Source organism: Hydra viridissima, unplaced genomic scaffold (genome assembly GCF_058129835.1).
Source record: "Hydra viridissima isolate aposymbiotic clone 2 unplaced genomic scaffold, HvirCarnegie_v1 scaffold_2, whole genome shotgun sequence".
Lineage (NCBI taxonomy): Eukaryota > Metazoa > Cnidaria > Hydrozoa > Anthoathecata > Hydridae > Hydra > Hydra viridissima.
This window is the reverse complement of record NW_028324301.1, coordinates 9,645,539-9,658,906: the sequence shown is the minus strand read 5'-3', so window position 1 is coordinate 9,658,906 and position 13,368 is coordinate 9,645,539. Positions and strand designations below refer to the sequence as shown.

The following is a 13,368-nucleotide window of genomic DNA, read 5'->3' as shown; positions in this document are numbered from 1 at the left end:
TTTGCATAAAACTTATTAGTCATCAATCAGAACAACTAAGAACAGATAAATACCGTTCGGATCTAACTATGTCGTTCATTTAAGCGCAAACTTTTATCAACAACAAGATTTAATAATAACGATGGTCAACAAGTATTCCGAAACAACGGGTTTGAAGGTCAACCAGGAATTCTTCATAATTCTAATGAAACTAAAAAAGTTTGAAAATTTAAAAGACTTAAAATTAAAAAAGTAAAAGAGATTCAAAGAGAAGGTCAACCAGGAATTCTTCATAATTCTAATGAAACTAAAAAAGTTTGAAAATTTAAAAGACTTAAAATTAAAAAAGTAAAAGAAATTCAAAGAGAAGGTCAACCAGGAATTCTTCATAATTCTAATGAAACTAAAAGGTTTATTCTCAAAGAGAAAAGCAAAACAAAAAAAAAAAACAAAAAAAAACGCACGATATCATCTCACCATGGTTTCCTCCAACCTCCAACAAAAGTCCACCGATATTTTATAGATATTTTGATCGCCAAAACTAAATATTGAAAAATTGTTGTGTACGAAATTTTTTTATGCTCTTTGCCAAACAAATCACTTTTTTACAAACTGCAAGAACAACGCCATCCAAAGATAAAATTCCAAAGATCTATTAAGTAAGATCTATATAAGAGCATTATTTACAAATAAAAAAAAAATCAACTCGAGAATATATATATATAAGAACTTTGATTTATTTTCTTTTTTAGCGTCTGTAATACTTCACAATGTCATATTCTAATACTTGTTAATATCTTCAAAAAAAGTTTAAACTTGTTTCATTATACTTTTATGTGGCTAATTTCCACAAACCATTTAATAGCTCAAATAAATGTGCTCTCCATTACGCTCTCTGCAGAATGTCCACTATGGTCTACTGCCCTTTTCTTTAACATCTGATGCTTGCACATTTTTTTAAAACTATATACAGAGCTTAGTGAATGATCACTATTAGATAATTTTTGAAATGGGTTATTTATTTTTCAAATGGGTTACTTTGCTGGAGGTTTCATGAGATGTTTAATATTACCATCAACAAGGCGACGCTCGCAGTTGTCACAACGGACAGGCGAAATAATTAAATCTAAACCTTTACTATGTACAGTTAAAGGTTGGAATGCAAGATTGTCTTCTTTTAATATAGATCCGTACGGCCGTTTTTTTTTAACAATAAATGACACTAAACTCGCCAATTTGGACAGCAAAGGCTTTTTATTATCGTGACTTTTATTATTATTGTTCTCTGTTAGGGCATCTTGTATTTTTGATGGATGAGCTTGAGGCGTGTTATCCTCAATAGAAGGAAAATTCTTTTCATTGTTGTGATGCTTTGCTTGCTTTGTATTAACTACCTTTGGGGACTTTTTCTTGCTTTCTAAACGTGAAGGCTTTGGGTTACCAGGGGGCGATGCTTTCAGTACGGTGATTTTAGGAGAATCGTCTGGACGAGGGTTTTCAAGAGGCAAAACACTTTGCAACAATGGAGCAACAACTTCTAAATCTTTTGACGATTCATTTAACGTGCGATTCACAGATTGAATTTGGTAATCTTTTTCACTTTCAACTGAGTTATTCAGTGTTTTTATTTCATTTACTTTGGCTTCTTGTTTCGTCTTCCGCGTTTTGTTGTCTAACGCACTTGTTTTGATACTTTTTTCTTTTTCTAGCTTTTCCTCTTTCTCTATCTTTTCTTCCTTTTTTTCGTCGCTTTCTTTTGCCATGTTATTTGCATCATCGCCGTTGGATTGGGAAAAAGGTGTTCCGTAGTTATACTCATAGTTATATTGGGGATATTTAGACTTATAAACATACTTTGATTTAAAACTATACTTCGGTTTATCTCCACCGCTTTTATTAAACTCGCTTTTAGATTCAAAGTTTGAAGAACCAGTCGAGTATTCAAAACTATATTCAGATTTATCTTTCCCAGAACTGCTGTTGCTTTGAGGGAGATATTTTTCGGATGGATTAGCCTTTACAAATGAAGTGAATTGTTTATTCTGATCTTGGTTATGATTCCCAGAACTAACAAGTGGTCGGTTTAAAGATGTATTGACTTTCAGCTCGTCTGAAATGGTATTATTATCCGAATCTTTAGAGCCAATATCAATAAAATTTGTTTGCTTTTTTAATAAGGTTTCTCTGATTTTGTGGTTATCTTTCAAAGTTGATTGCGCATTTTGTGTCGGCGTTGAGGTAAATGTGCTTTGCTTTGAACTGTAACTGCCAATTGATTGCTGTAACTTTACAGATTTACTATCATCTACAAGAGAGGAATTACTTGGAAGGATTGACCTATGCGGAGAAACAATAGAAAGAGGCATTGCCAATACGTCTTGATTCGATGTCGATTGCCGTTCTATCTGATTTGTGACATGGTGATTAACTAAAACGCCATGTTCTTGTTTTTCAAGCGCTTGGCTTTGGGAAAGAGCGATTCTCGGTGTTGATAAATTCATAATTTGTTTCTCAGGGGTTTTATTTTTCTCTAGAGATAACTTAACTTCAGAGAGCTTTTTTTGAATATCAATTGGTATAGCTTCTTCTTTTTTTGAATCATATTTAGTAACGTTTTTAGTGAGAGCAATCTGATCGCTACTATGAACAACTTTAGAAGCATCTTTACTTTTTTGTTCGTATTTTGAAGCATTTGATTTGAACGTCTTTTTTTGTTCGTAATTATGATGACGATTTTCATACCCACCATGGTGCACATCATGATGCAAGCCTGTTTCCTCTTTTCCATTTACATCCTGATCCCATTGTAGCTCATTATACTTGCCTCTATGACCTATAAATACAAAAAAATCAATCTTTAGGAGATAGTTATCAAGAATAAAATAAATTCAAATGCATAAAATTCACCCTTCTAGAAAGACAATAGTCAAAATAAAAATAAGTGATTCTAACAAGCTTTCATACCTTTAAATCCAGCCGAGACAATACTCATTTCTTCACTTTTAATAACATCGTTCCCAACATCAGTGGCAGTTTCAGTATCCTTTTGATTGTTAACTAGTCCTGAAACTACTGACCCATCTATTTCTTTTGCTTCTCCATGCACTTTATTATTAGAGCTGTGACTGGCTGTTTGTGATAAACTTTGAGGTTGGTCCGTTTCTAAGTCAGATTCTTTATGATCTAAATTTATTATAAAAGTAAATAAAATACATTCATTTGTATTACCATATTATATTACTTTATTACTTATTACTATATCGAATTTTTCCGCCCTACTCAAAAATACAATTACTTTTGTATACTTACTTTTTTCTTTTGTTATCCAGTGTCCTTCATCGCAGCCCCCTCTATCCATTTCATAATCGTGTTCACGTTCTTCTTGCTCACAATCGTCATCGTGATGTTCTTCGCATTCATGTTCTGGTGGTCCGAGACCTTCATGATACCCTTGCGGTAAAGGAGCTAACGGTATCTGCATGATCTGATGGCCTCCACCACCTCCACCTAAAAATGTGACCTTCATATAAAAATGTGACCTCCACCTAAAAATGTGACCTTCACATAAAAATGTGACTTTCACATAAAAATGTGACCTTCACCTAAAAATGTGGCCTCCTCCGCCTAAAAATGTGACCTTCACACAAAAATTAACATTTAACATTAAGATCAACTTCTTTCGAGTTGAAAAATAAAATTATTATAGGTAAAAGTATCTTTACAGAATCCTCCACACGAATGATCATTTTCTTCATTATGGTCTGGATGACCACCATGCCCGCCCCCGCCTCCAATACCATGACCATGTATTCCATGATGCGCTCTTGAAAGATGACCACCACAATCCATATGAAGTGCTCCACCGTGAAATATATGTCCATTGCGAGAGTTATGTTGCATCATGCAATTGGGCTCACTGTGTTCTGAGAAGGAGACACCACCTCCCGCATACATACCGTGGGAACCTTCGGGGTATCCATACCCATGATCATCGTGGGATCTGCATCCTTCACTGTGACCTGATTTGTGACCTCCTCCTGAGCCAAGAAATCCTAAATGTCCATGACCACCATGGCAACCACCAGCAACAGAAAACCCAGGAGACAAGCCATAATACCTTTTAGAAACTTGTTTAACACTTGGAGCAATTACTCCATTTCCAATATTTTCTACACATCCTTTATCACTGATAGAAGAACGAGTTTTAACAACCGAGTCAAAACTCAAAGATAAGAAATCTGGCTTAGTGTTGCTTGCGTTCGTAATTCCTTTGTTTAATATCAAATTTTTTATAAAAACAGACGTAAAAAGCAGGAAAACTTTTAAAGATATACGAATAGTCATATTTCTTTAAAAAAAAAATTAACCTACAGGGTTAATCAGTCTAAATTCTTAGTATGAACAGCATGGCAAAACAAAACATGCCTGAATGATTCCGTAGCACAAACAACTTGATGCACACTTATAAAATTTGGGAAGTAATTTAAACCTAAAATCACGACGCCGCTATAAAATTAAACTTTTTATAATAAAATCTCATAAACTGAGGACCGCAAAAACTTCCAATAGTGTGAATTCAACTCGGCAAATATTTTTATTTAAAGAATGTATAAAAACTAAAAATATATACGCTAAATAAATAAAAAATCTACTCATAAACCTATGTCATGTGGATCGCTGCTTTGAACAAAATTTATTTACATAAATTTATTAAAAAAAGAGAACAAAATAAATATTAAGTATAAAAATATTAATCTCTTTAATCAGGTAAATATAAAAGGAAGTGTTTATGTAACTGTGTTAGTAAACGCGTCTAAATTTATAAACACGCATTGATAACATTTGGTATTAAAGCGCATCTATAAAAATGTATTAGCCTGATTTTTATGCTTTGCCATTTAGAACGAGAGAAAATTTCTCATAAATGGTTCGATGAAGTTTGGTCGCGTAATAACTGTCTTTAGCATTCTAAAACTCATTGATAGAGAAATTTGGCGCACATTATTTTCATGTATCTCTTTGATTGCTATCGTCCGGGTTATTAATTTTCTTTTCCGTGTCTTCCGGTAAATTTTTCTCTAAAATGTCACATTGCGTCTCGTTGCCAAGTAGAGCTGCAAGAACAATCAGTTCTCGAACAAAATAAGACATTTAAAAATGATGTAATAAGAAATGACTTATTTCATATATGTATGCTATATATATGCTATTTATTGGTGTAAAACATATATATTATGTTAACATAGCATGTTATGAACAAATATCTACAGACCAAACACAGATCCTACCTTCTGACGCTTTTTCAACATCCCCTTCGCCTAATCGAAAAATACTTCGTCTATTTCCTTCGTTTGTAAGTAGACCCCGTTGAAGAATGAAAATGTGTTCAGTCTCGTCTTTTTGATTCAAGTAATCAAGAATAACACGATGAATAAAGATATATTGATCCTAAAAATAAAATCGTCTGATGAAATAAAGTACTTCACACTTATCTTTATCTCATCCGACTTATTTTAGATTTTTAAAATAATTGCATACGAATATTTAAAAAGTTAAACATACTTCTGTTTGAACCATCGAGCAACGTTGTGTCCGCATAACAGAAACCACACCATACACATCGATGCTATTTTCGACTTGAAGTTTGTTCAATATAATATCTGCACATAAATAGGTTCCAGTCCTTCCTACTCCAGCACTTAATTAAAAGAGTACCAATTAAATATTTCTTACAAAACTTTTATACTAAACCCAATTTAGTTTTATTTACGTCCAGCCATAAAAATAGCTTTCTTTAATGCAAAAATGTATTATTCTTACGAGCAATGACAAATAAGTGGGCCGTCTTTGGGTTGCTGAAGGTGTCTTACTGTTTGAATGAATTGTAAGAGTTCATTAGACGATTTCGGAACACCATGATCAGGCCATGCGGTATATTGGCAATGATGAACTGTGCGTCTTTCTCCCTGGAAACAAAAGACGGAAATAAAAAGTTATTGTTCTTCTTCTTCTTTTTCTTTTTTTTATTTGGTAATACTTCATAAAATATATGTAAATATTTATTTTTTAATGTTTCATAAAATATATGCAAATAATTGCATACTCAAAATTTTAAATAAGACTACTCACTTCGCATTGCAGTAAAAACTCTCTTTCAATCCATTCTGGATATATATATTCATTGAGTCGCGTTACAGTGACGTCACCATATTTAACAGGTGTAATAGTAGGCCAATACTGATGGCACTTTACCTAAAGAACATAAGAAAACTCAAAAAATCAATAAACTATAAAAAAAAAAAAAATTTTGGAAGCGCCAACCTACCCTTCCTCTTTCCACGTATTGAGTCAACATAACAATAACACGAGAGTTTTGCTCCCAAGTCATTCTCCAAAAGTCTTCTGTAGTACAAGGTAACGGACCCTGGGTAGCTATATAAGCGCGAGGGTTTTTGTAACCCTAAATTTAAAAAATAAAACCATCATATTTATTTCAATTTAAAAATGTTAACAACAACCTGTATTATAAATGTTCGGATATCTTGTCGAAATACAGCTTCAAAAACGAATTTTTACCCTTTTAAAAAATTTACCATTTTTTTTTTGCAGAAAATTTTCGTAGCTGGTTTGTATAAGTACCAGTAAAAATTTTGTTCAACGAAAAACTTTCTAATTAAAAAAAGTCACCTACATGTATATAATTGGCGTTAATATAATCAGAGCCTGGCTCGTCGTCAATAGATGATAGTTTTACCCGAGTATAGTCATCTAAAAAAATAAAGTTCCGGTTTTCTTTTTACTAATAAATATTCGATGTTTTGCGAGAAAAGAGCAGAAAATTATCTTCAGCAAGCATTTGATTAAACGAAAAAGGGATTGATTCTGAAAGAAAGCTTTCTCGGTAAGCCTTTTATGATATATTTTGTACTGAAAACGATTTTTCCATTTATTGTAATATGTTTGATTCGAAAATTAATTTTGAATTGGAAATGGTTCATCTTAAACAGCAATAATAATAAAAGGTTAAAGTCGTTTGCAAAAACAAATATCTTTACATGGCAGTACGTTAGTGTATCTGTTTTTCCGGCGATTTTCGGATATGTCAGCAACTTCATGGCGCTCTGACTTACCAACATCACGCATTGACTAAACAAGAAAATCTTTCCTAATATGAAAATAAAAACCATAAAACTACGTCAAAAAAGTTGCGGATAAAATCCTGAATTAAGACCAAACTACCCGAACGTATACCTCAAATTCCTCGGCAAACCTATAAGCACTGTCAGAAGAACTACGATCGACCCAAGCTTTAAAGTCACGAACCGAAACAGGTCTATAAGCAGAAAATAAAAATGATCGATAAACTTGCACTATAAATCTCCCATTCCAAAAATCCCGCATCACAAAAATTTAAAACTTTATTGTGACTCAAAATCAAAATATAAAATTAACGCAGGAAGAAAAAAAAAACACACCTAGTCATTCCTTTTATGGATTTCTCGCTTTCTAAATGTAAATCAAGCCTGCGTCTTCCGCTGCTCTTCTTTTGGCAGGGGGACATAAGCGTGGAGCGGAGGTTCTCCGGCTTGTTCGTATAAGGGCTCTCCCGAGTTCTATTAACAACAGTAGTAGAGAAGTTTAAAAAACACTTCGGACATTTTTTCCTTAAATAGCTCGTAGTGTAAAACAAAAACCGAAAAAAAGTCTCCTTCAACGACATTTCGCAGTTCGCTTGAAATCGTTGGTTGTTAAATTGTGCAAGCTTTTTGTTAAACAACACGCAGCTTTCGTTTTTAATCAAGGAGTTCAATTTTGTACCCTTTTAATCATTTCCAATTAAAGTTAAACATAAAGTAACTCTTATATCATTTCTACTTGTAGTTCGACCCAGCTTACTTTGTTGTAAGCGTTCAAACCCTAAAAAATCGATTTTTTTTTCCTTATCTAAAATACATAAAAACGGTTTAAAAAAAAGAAAAAAATTCTGTCTTCTAAAATATTTCCTATATTGCGCTCTAAAGTCTCCGCGTAATAAGTGAAGTATTTGTGCAAAAAAATTGTGAATTATGACTTTTCAACTAATCAACCGCCAAATTTGATTTCGCAGTCTTATTAGGACAGTGAATATTGCAGTAAATAGATATTTTCAAAACAAAGTGAAGTTTGGCTTTACTTTTTAAATAATAAATAATGATTATGTAAAATATTCAATAAAAATTAGACTTTTAACACAAGTTCAAGGCAGTTTTTTTTTAACTAAAACGGCATACGAGATACTTACACCAACCAAAACATCATATTGATGAAAAATATATTCGTTAATATTAAATTAAAAAAAAAAACGTTTAAAACTTTTAGATCTATATTACAGGCCTTCATTATGAACAAAACCAAACACGTTTTATATTATTGGCATATTTGGCGAGCATGTCGCCTTTGTTCAGGTGCGAAATCTGTCTCAATGAACTACCACATAAACCACAGTGGAGAAGATTTAATCTACAACGAAGCAGCTGCTGGAATTAAACTGTTTGCACTTCATTAAAATTTAATAAAGATTCTGGCGCGCATTTGAAATTTTTTTTTTTTTTAAAAAAGCAAAATAAAAGGTTACCCGTTCTGTTACTTTTTCAAAACAATTTTTAAACAGTTTTAAAAAAGCGTTCTTGGTAGGAAGATGGTTCTAAGTAAATAAATTTTTTTAAAATTGTAACAAAACAACATTTGTTCGTCTATTGTAGTTCAGGACTTCCGGCATAAATTTTTCAAATTTACACCGGAAGTCTTGGACAATCTATCAACCGATAATACATGTCTGGTAATAGACCATAAACCATAATTCGTTTTAATGAAAAAATCAGAATGAAAAAAGTTATATAAGTTACACCTGTTCTTTGATATAATTTATAGAGTCCATGACATACTAAGTTGTAATCCATTTTTCTTAAAAACTACGGGTCATTAAAGCTAAAAGTACGGATCTCGTAGTAACAAGAACGGATCATTCTTACAGTAAACTTCCTAATTAAACTAAAAAATTACTTCATTTATTTCAACCTTGATATTTATATTAGCATAGTAAATCTAGTTGTTTTAAAACCTTTAAAATTTTATTACTTTTAAAATTGAAAGTAAAAGAAAAAACAAAAAACATTCATAACTCACAAATAACACACAAATAATAAACAAATAATAAACAAATAACATCCATAACTCACCTGTGATACCTTCGATAGAAAACAATGGCGAAGACAATTAGAAAGAAAAAGAGGACTCCGCAAAGTACAATCAAAATTATTACATTTGACCCCAAACTGTCTGGTGACAAAATTGGTTTTGCTAAAAAAGAGAAAAAAAAAAAACTTTTTTAAGCAACCATTAAAAATGACATTAGAACTTTAAATTCTATTTTTATTCTAGCACAAAAAAGTCAGTGTAACAATTCACCAAATAATTAACGTTTCAAGGAGGTAGTAAAAAAAGAGAATCTATGAGATAAAAAAACCTCTATCAACATGTCTTCTATATATTTTAATGGAAGATTTTCATACTAATTTTATTGTTGGTGTGATAAGTAACAGTGAAGTAAGTTTCTGTGCTCAAGTTGCCATTGAAGTGAAATTCCACTTGCATTCTAAAATAAAATTGAATATTAAAGCAAATTAAAAATGGATGCCCATCATTAATATAAAACAGAATTCACCCTATTCAATTTTTATTAAATATTTATATAAATATTAAAATACTTCATGAACTGCGATGGAACACAAACTGCTGCATGTGAAAAAATGAACCATGAAACCAAAACTGGATTGTTTAGAGAATCTGAAAATTCAGAAACAAAAATAAAGCGTCATCATAAAATGAATGGTTAATTACATACCGATAACCATGACTTGGTTTCAGAGGTCCATTACAAACAAAGGTATTTTGGTTAAAACAACTTTCAACCCCAATGTCAAATGAAAACCGGTTGAAATGGACAAACTGTTCTCCATGCAACAACATGTTAATTTCTGATTGTTCAATAACAATTGCACAATATTTATGGTAACGAAAGATTTCATTTGCACTTACATTGTACCAAGTAGATACTTTTTTAAAATCTAAACCAAATAGAATTGAATTAGTATACTGAGCAAACCTGAGATAGAAAAATTAATATTAACTGACATAAACACAATATAAATATTAATAATTTGAGAAAAAGCTAAAAATGTAATATTTTAAAAATTCATAAAAAAACAAAAAATTACTTTAGATATTTTTTTTTTGTTAAAAACTATTTATTTATTTGTCATCAATATCTCTTATTTCTTCAACAATTAAAACATCCAAATGATAAACAGATATTTTAGTGCGAACAAACAACTTAATATCAGGTTAAAATTAGATTGCTAACCTGAATATTTCGGATGGAACTCTTGCACAAAAATAACAATCTTCATCAACTTTTTTGCATTATATGGAGCTTGTAGAGACACTTGGATTGATTCATGGGAAATACTGATGCTTGTGCTTTGTAAAATTAGTGGAAATAGAGTTTGGTGTTTAGTTGTTGACATTAATAAAATATCAGTAGGTAAGATACCAATTGAGTTTTTGAGTTTTAAAACAGATGAAGTGGTAATCAGAACTTTAGGTGCAAACACACTGCTTTTCACTAGTGAGTTTGGTAGTTTAAAGCTTGAGGTCACTTGACTTTCAACAACAGTCAGCATGTCATCTAAAACATCTTTTAACAATGAATCTGTTGATGAAATTGTTGTAAAGTTATTCAATTTAGTTTTAAAAGATTTTTCCATAGCTGATGATATTGTGTGAAACTTATATAGAACATTTGAAGAATCTGCCAACACAATTTTTACACTTTTTTCAATGGTTGACATATAAGGTAAATATTTTTTAATAGTTGGTGTATAAGATGAATATTTTTCAATAGTTGACATACTAGGTGAATAGCTTTTAACAAATGACATAAAAGGTAAATATTCATGCCTCAAGTATGAAGAAACAAGCAAAAGAAAAACACGATCAGTTGAAAAAGATACTGTTGAGATATTAGTTACTGAGACAAAGTTTCTTGAAGCAATAACTTTGTAATTGGAAACATTTTTTAACACACTGTTAATGGTATGTAATGGCTTCTTCTTGATGCTATTATCATCATCAATAAACAATGTGGTCCTATCAACCGTCCTCTTATCAGGTGTAAAGTAATTTGGGTGTGAAGAGTAAATAGGAGAATGGCTGAGTAGTGGGGTTTCACTGAAAGATGTGTTTTCCAAAGTAATGCTTTTGTTTTGTGTGGGTATTTTAGTATTAAAAATACTTGAGAAGAGAATTATTGAAGGTTTAAAAGAGGGAGTAGCAAATATATTTGCTGTTAACTTATTTGGGTCTGTATGGGTTTTATTAACAGAGGACTCAGTAGAAACTTTTATTGTTGATGATGAGACATATGAAGTATGTTTAAGATGAGGACTTAACTGCATAGAAATGTTTTTATAAACTGCTTTAGTTTTCAATTGGAGGATTCTTGGAAATAACGTAAAGGATTTAGTATGTTTGTAACTGCTTGAGAGAATTGTTTTAATTTCTTCAGTTTCATTCAATTGCACAACATTAAATCCTGCTTCAATTGCCATTTTTGGTGGATATTTTGTTGCAGTCTGATCAGCAATATTTTCTGAGACATTCTGTACAGAAAATGTTTCTGAAAACAATTGAGGAGTCAAATCACCATCACAAAATGCAAAGAAAAGCAAATGATAAAGCTAAAATAGAAAAAATAAATTTAAAAAACTAAGTAACAATAATTGTAGATATTTTAGCACAATTATAAAGAAGATATAAAAAGTTCCCTTTAATGATGCTTTTTGCTGACTCAAAAAATCTAACTATATTTCAATATAGCCTTGTTCTTTTAAAAAAAAAAATTATTCACCCATTTAATAAATTCACTATCCTAGATTTATTGCTCCCTGGATTAAAAAAATCATTTCAAACTTAAGCAACAAAAAAAAATCTTACTAAAACGAAACAAACAGTCAGGAGCATATTTTCTCTAAACCATACTATCTCTAAAATTAACAAAAAAATTTTCAAGATTCTTAAATGAAGTTAATCTCTTTAAAATCTATTTGTAGGATTATCGCTGAGGATTAAAACAAATTAATAAAAATACACAAAACAGAAAAATTGACAGATATCATGATAATGCCTATAAATTAGTACATATCATTTTATATAAGCTTCAAATAACTATAATTAGTAATTTATGACAATATAAAAGACAATATAAACACCTATACTATAAATCAAACGAAAAAAACTAACTATCAATCTAAACAATATTTTTTCCTTCTAATTTTCATACATTTACTTTAAATAGAAAAATAATAAAAAGTTTTCTAAAAAATAAAATCTTGCCTTGTAAAAATTGCATGGTAAAAATTTTCATTTATGATTCTTGATAAAGTGATGAATGGAATTATACTGTTTACTATATCCATTTAAATCTGATAAAGTATGCTGGAGCTGATAACAACATTTTTTCTTACTAAGATTTCCTTTGTATAACTGATAAAACAAAGATCATAAAAAGCTTAAATCAGTTTTCTTTGGTTTTGTTGAACAATTTCTAAGATCAATGTTACTTTACAAACAGAAAACATCATTATAAGCCTTTTTATGTTTTAGGTATAAATTCTATTTATGTTTAAGAATATGTAAGCATAGTTGATTTATAATGAACAAATTGCAAAAGCTACAAATTTAACAGTTCTAAAATTTTAAAATAGTAATTTCCAGCACCTTCAACAAAACAACATGTTTTCAATAGTTGCAGCAACATCTAAATATTGTTGCAGCAGCATCTAAATATTGTTGAAGCAGCATCTAAATATTGTTGCAGTAGCATCTAAATATTGTTGCAGCAGCATCTATAATAATAACAAATACAAATGTTTATATTTATAAACAAAACAACAATGCTTATAAAACAGCATAATGATTTAAGCTTAATGTTGAACTACACCATGTAAAACTACATTGATTATAAGAAAACTTCTTTAATATCTTTAATTTTGAATACAACTGTCTTTCTTCAATTCCCACCTCCAAATAAACAAACAAAAAAAAAAAAAAAAAAAAAAAGGAAATGTATTAAAGATAAAAAATTCTCACTAAAAAAGCACAAATATCCTAAAAATACTAAATATTCTATGTTAAAAAAAACTTGAATTACTTCGTCCCTTTATTTCAAAAACTAAATACAATAACAAAATGTAATTTTCCACATGATGCATTCACTTAAATTACCTCAAACTAAATACACAGGAAAGTTTCTAAAAAAAGAACTCTTAAGATAAGGAAAGGAATATTGTT

General features: G+C 30.5%; 2 protein-coding genes across 10 annotated transcripts; both read right to left on the bottom strand.

Moving 5' to 3' along the window:
• Positions 1–696: 696 nt before the first annotated feature.
• On the bottom strand, positions 697–4,411 carry LOC145192768 (uncharacterized). The gene is made up of 4 exons (XM_090078084.1): positions 3,702–4,411; positions 3,289–3,486; positions 2,944–3,162; positions 697–2,812 (listed from the first exon to the last, which is right to left on the bottom strand). Exons 1-4 carry the CDS (start codon positions 4,321–4,323, stop codon positions 1,014–1,016), a joined length of 2,838 nt encoding a protein of 945 aa, XP_089934210.1. The 5' UTR covers positions 4,324–4,411; the 3' UTR covers positions 697–1,013.
• A 139-nt stretch (positions 4,412–4,550) lies between these two features.
• On the bottom strand, positions 4,551–13,319 carry LOC145192753 (receptor-type tyrosine-protein phosphatase O-like). 9 transcript variants are annotated; one of them, XM_090078076.1, is made up of 17 exons: positions 13,229–13,246; positions 12,796–12,923; positions 12,013–12,062; positions 10,382–11,756; positions 9,863–10,085; positions 9,531–9,613; positions 9,198–9,318; positions 7,455–7,592; positions 7,231–7,312; positions 7,035–7,125; positions 6,671–6,747; positions 6,305–6,439; positions 6,109–6,231; positions 5,800–5,945; positions 5,542–5,677; positions 5,268–5,427; positions 4,551–5,093 (listed from the first exon to the last, which is right to left on the bottom strand). In XM_090078076.1, the coding sequence occupies exons 2-17, from the start codon at positions 12,833–12,835 to the stop codon at positions 4,987–4,989; spliced, it is 3,087 nt and encodes a 1,028-aa protein (XP_089934202.1). In that variant the 5' UTR covers positions 12,836–12,923; positions 13,229–13,246; the 3' UTR covers positions 4,551–4,986. The 9 variants fall into 9 exon arrangements, 8 of the variants coding, with proteins under 8 accessions (XP_089934202.1, XP_089934204.1, XP_089934201.1 ...); XM_090078078.1 differs by lacking the exon at positions 13,229–13,246 and adding an exon at positions 12,412–12,561 and having other exon boundaries at positions 12,796–12,934; XM_090078075.1 differs by lacking the exon at positions 13,229–13,246 and having other exon boundaries at positions 12,796–12,939.
• Between the last annotated feature and the right edge of the window lie 49 nt (positions 13,320–13,368).

Coding starts and splice junctions, on each gene's coding strand:
- LOC145192768 (XM_090078084.1), bottom strand. CDS start 4,323: ATGACTATTCGTATATCTTTAAAAGTTTTCCTGCTTTTTACGTCTGTT. Junction 3,163..3,288: donor CTGGATAACAAAAGAAAAAA/GTAAGTATACAA, acceptor TAATAAATTTAG/ATCATAAAGAATCTGACTTA. Junction 2,813..2,943: donor TGTCTCGGCTGGATTTAAAG/GTATGAAAGCTT, acceptor TTGTATTTATAG/GTCATAGAGGCAAGTATAAT.
- LOC145192753 (XM_090078076.1), bottom strand. CDS start 12,835: ATGTTGCTGCAACTATTGAAAACATGTTGTTTTGTTGAAG. Junction 7,593..9,197: donor TTCTATCGAAGGTATCACAG/GTGAGTTATGGA, acceptor TGTTGTTAATAG/AACTCGGGAGAGCCCTTATA. Junction 6,440..6,670: donor TTAACGCCAATTATATACAT/GTAGGTGACTTT, acceptor TTTTAAATTTAG/GGTTACAAAAACCCTCGCGC.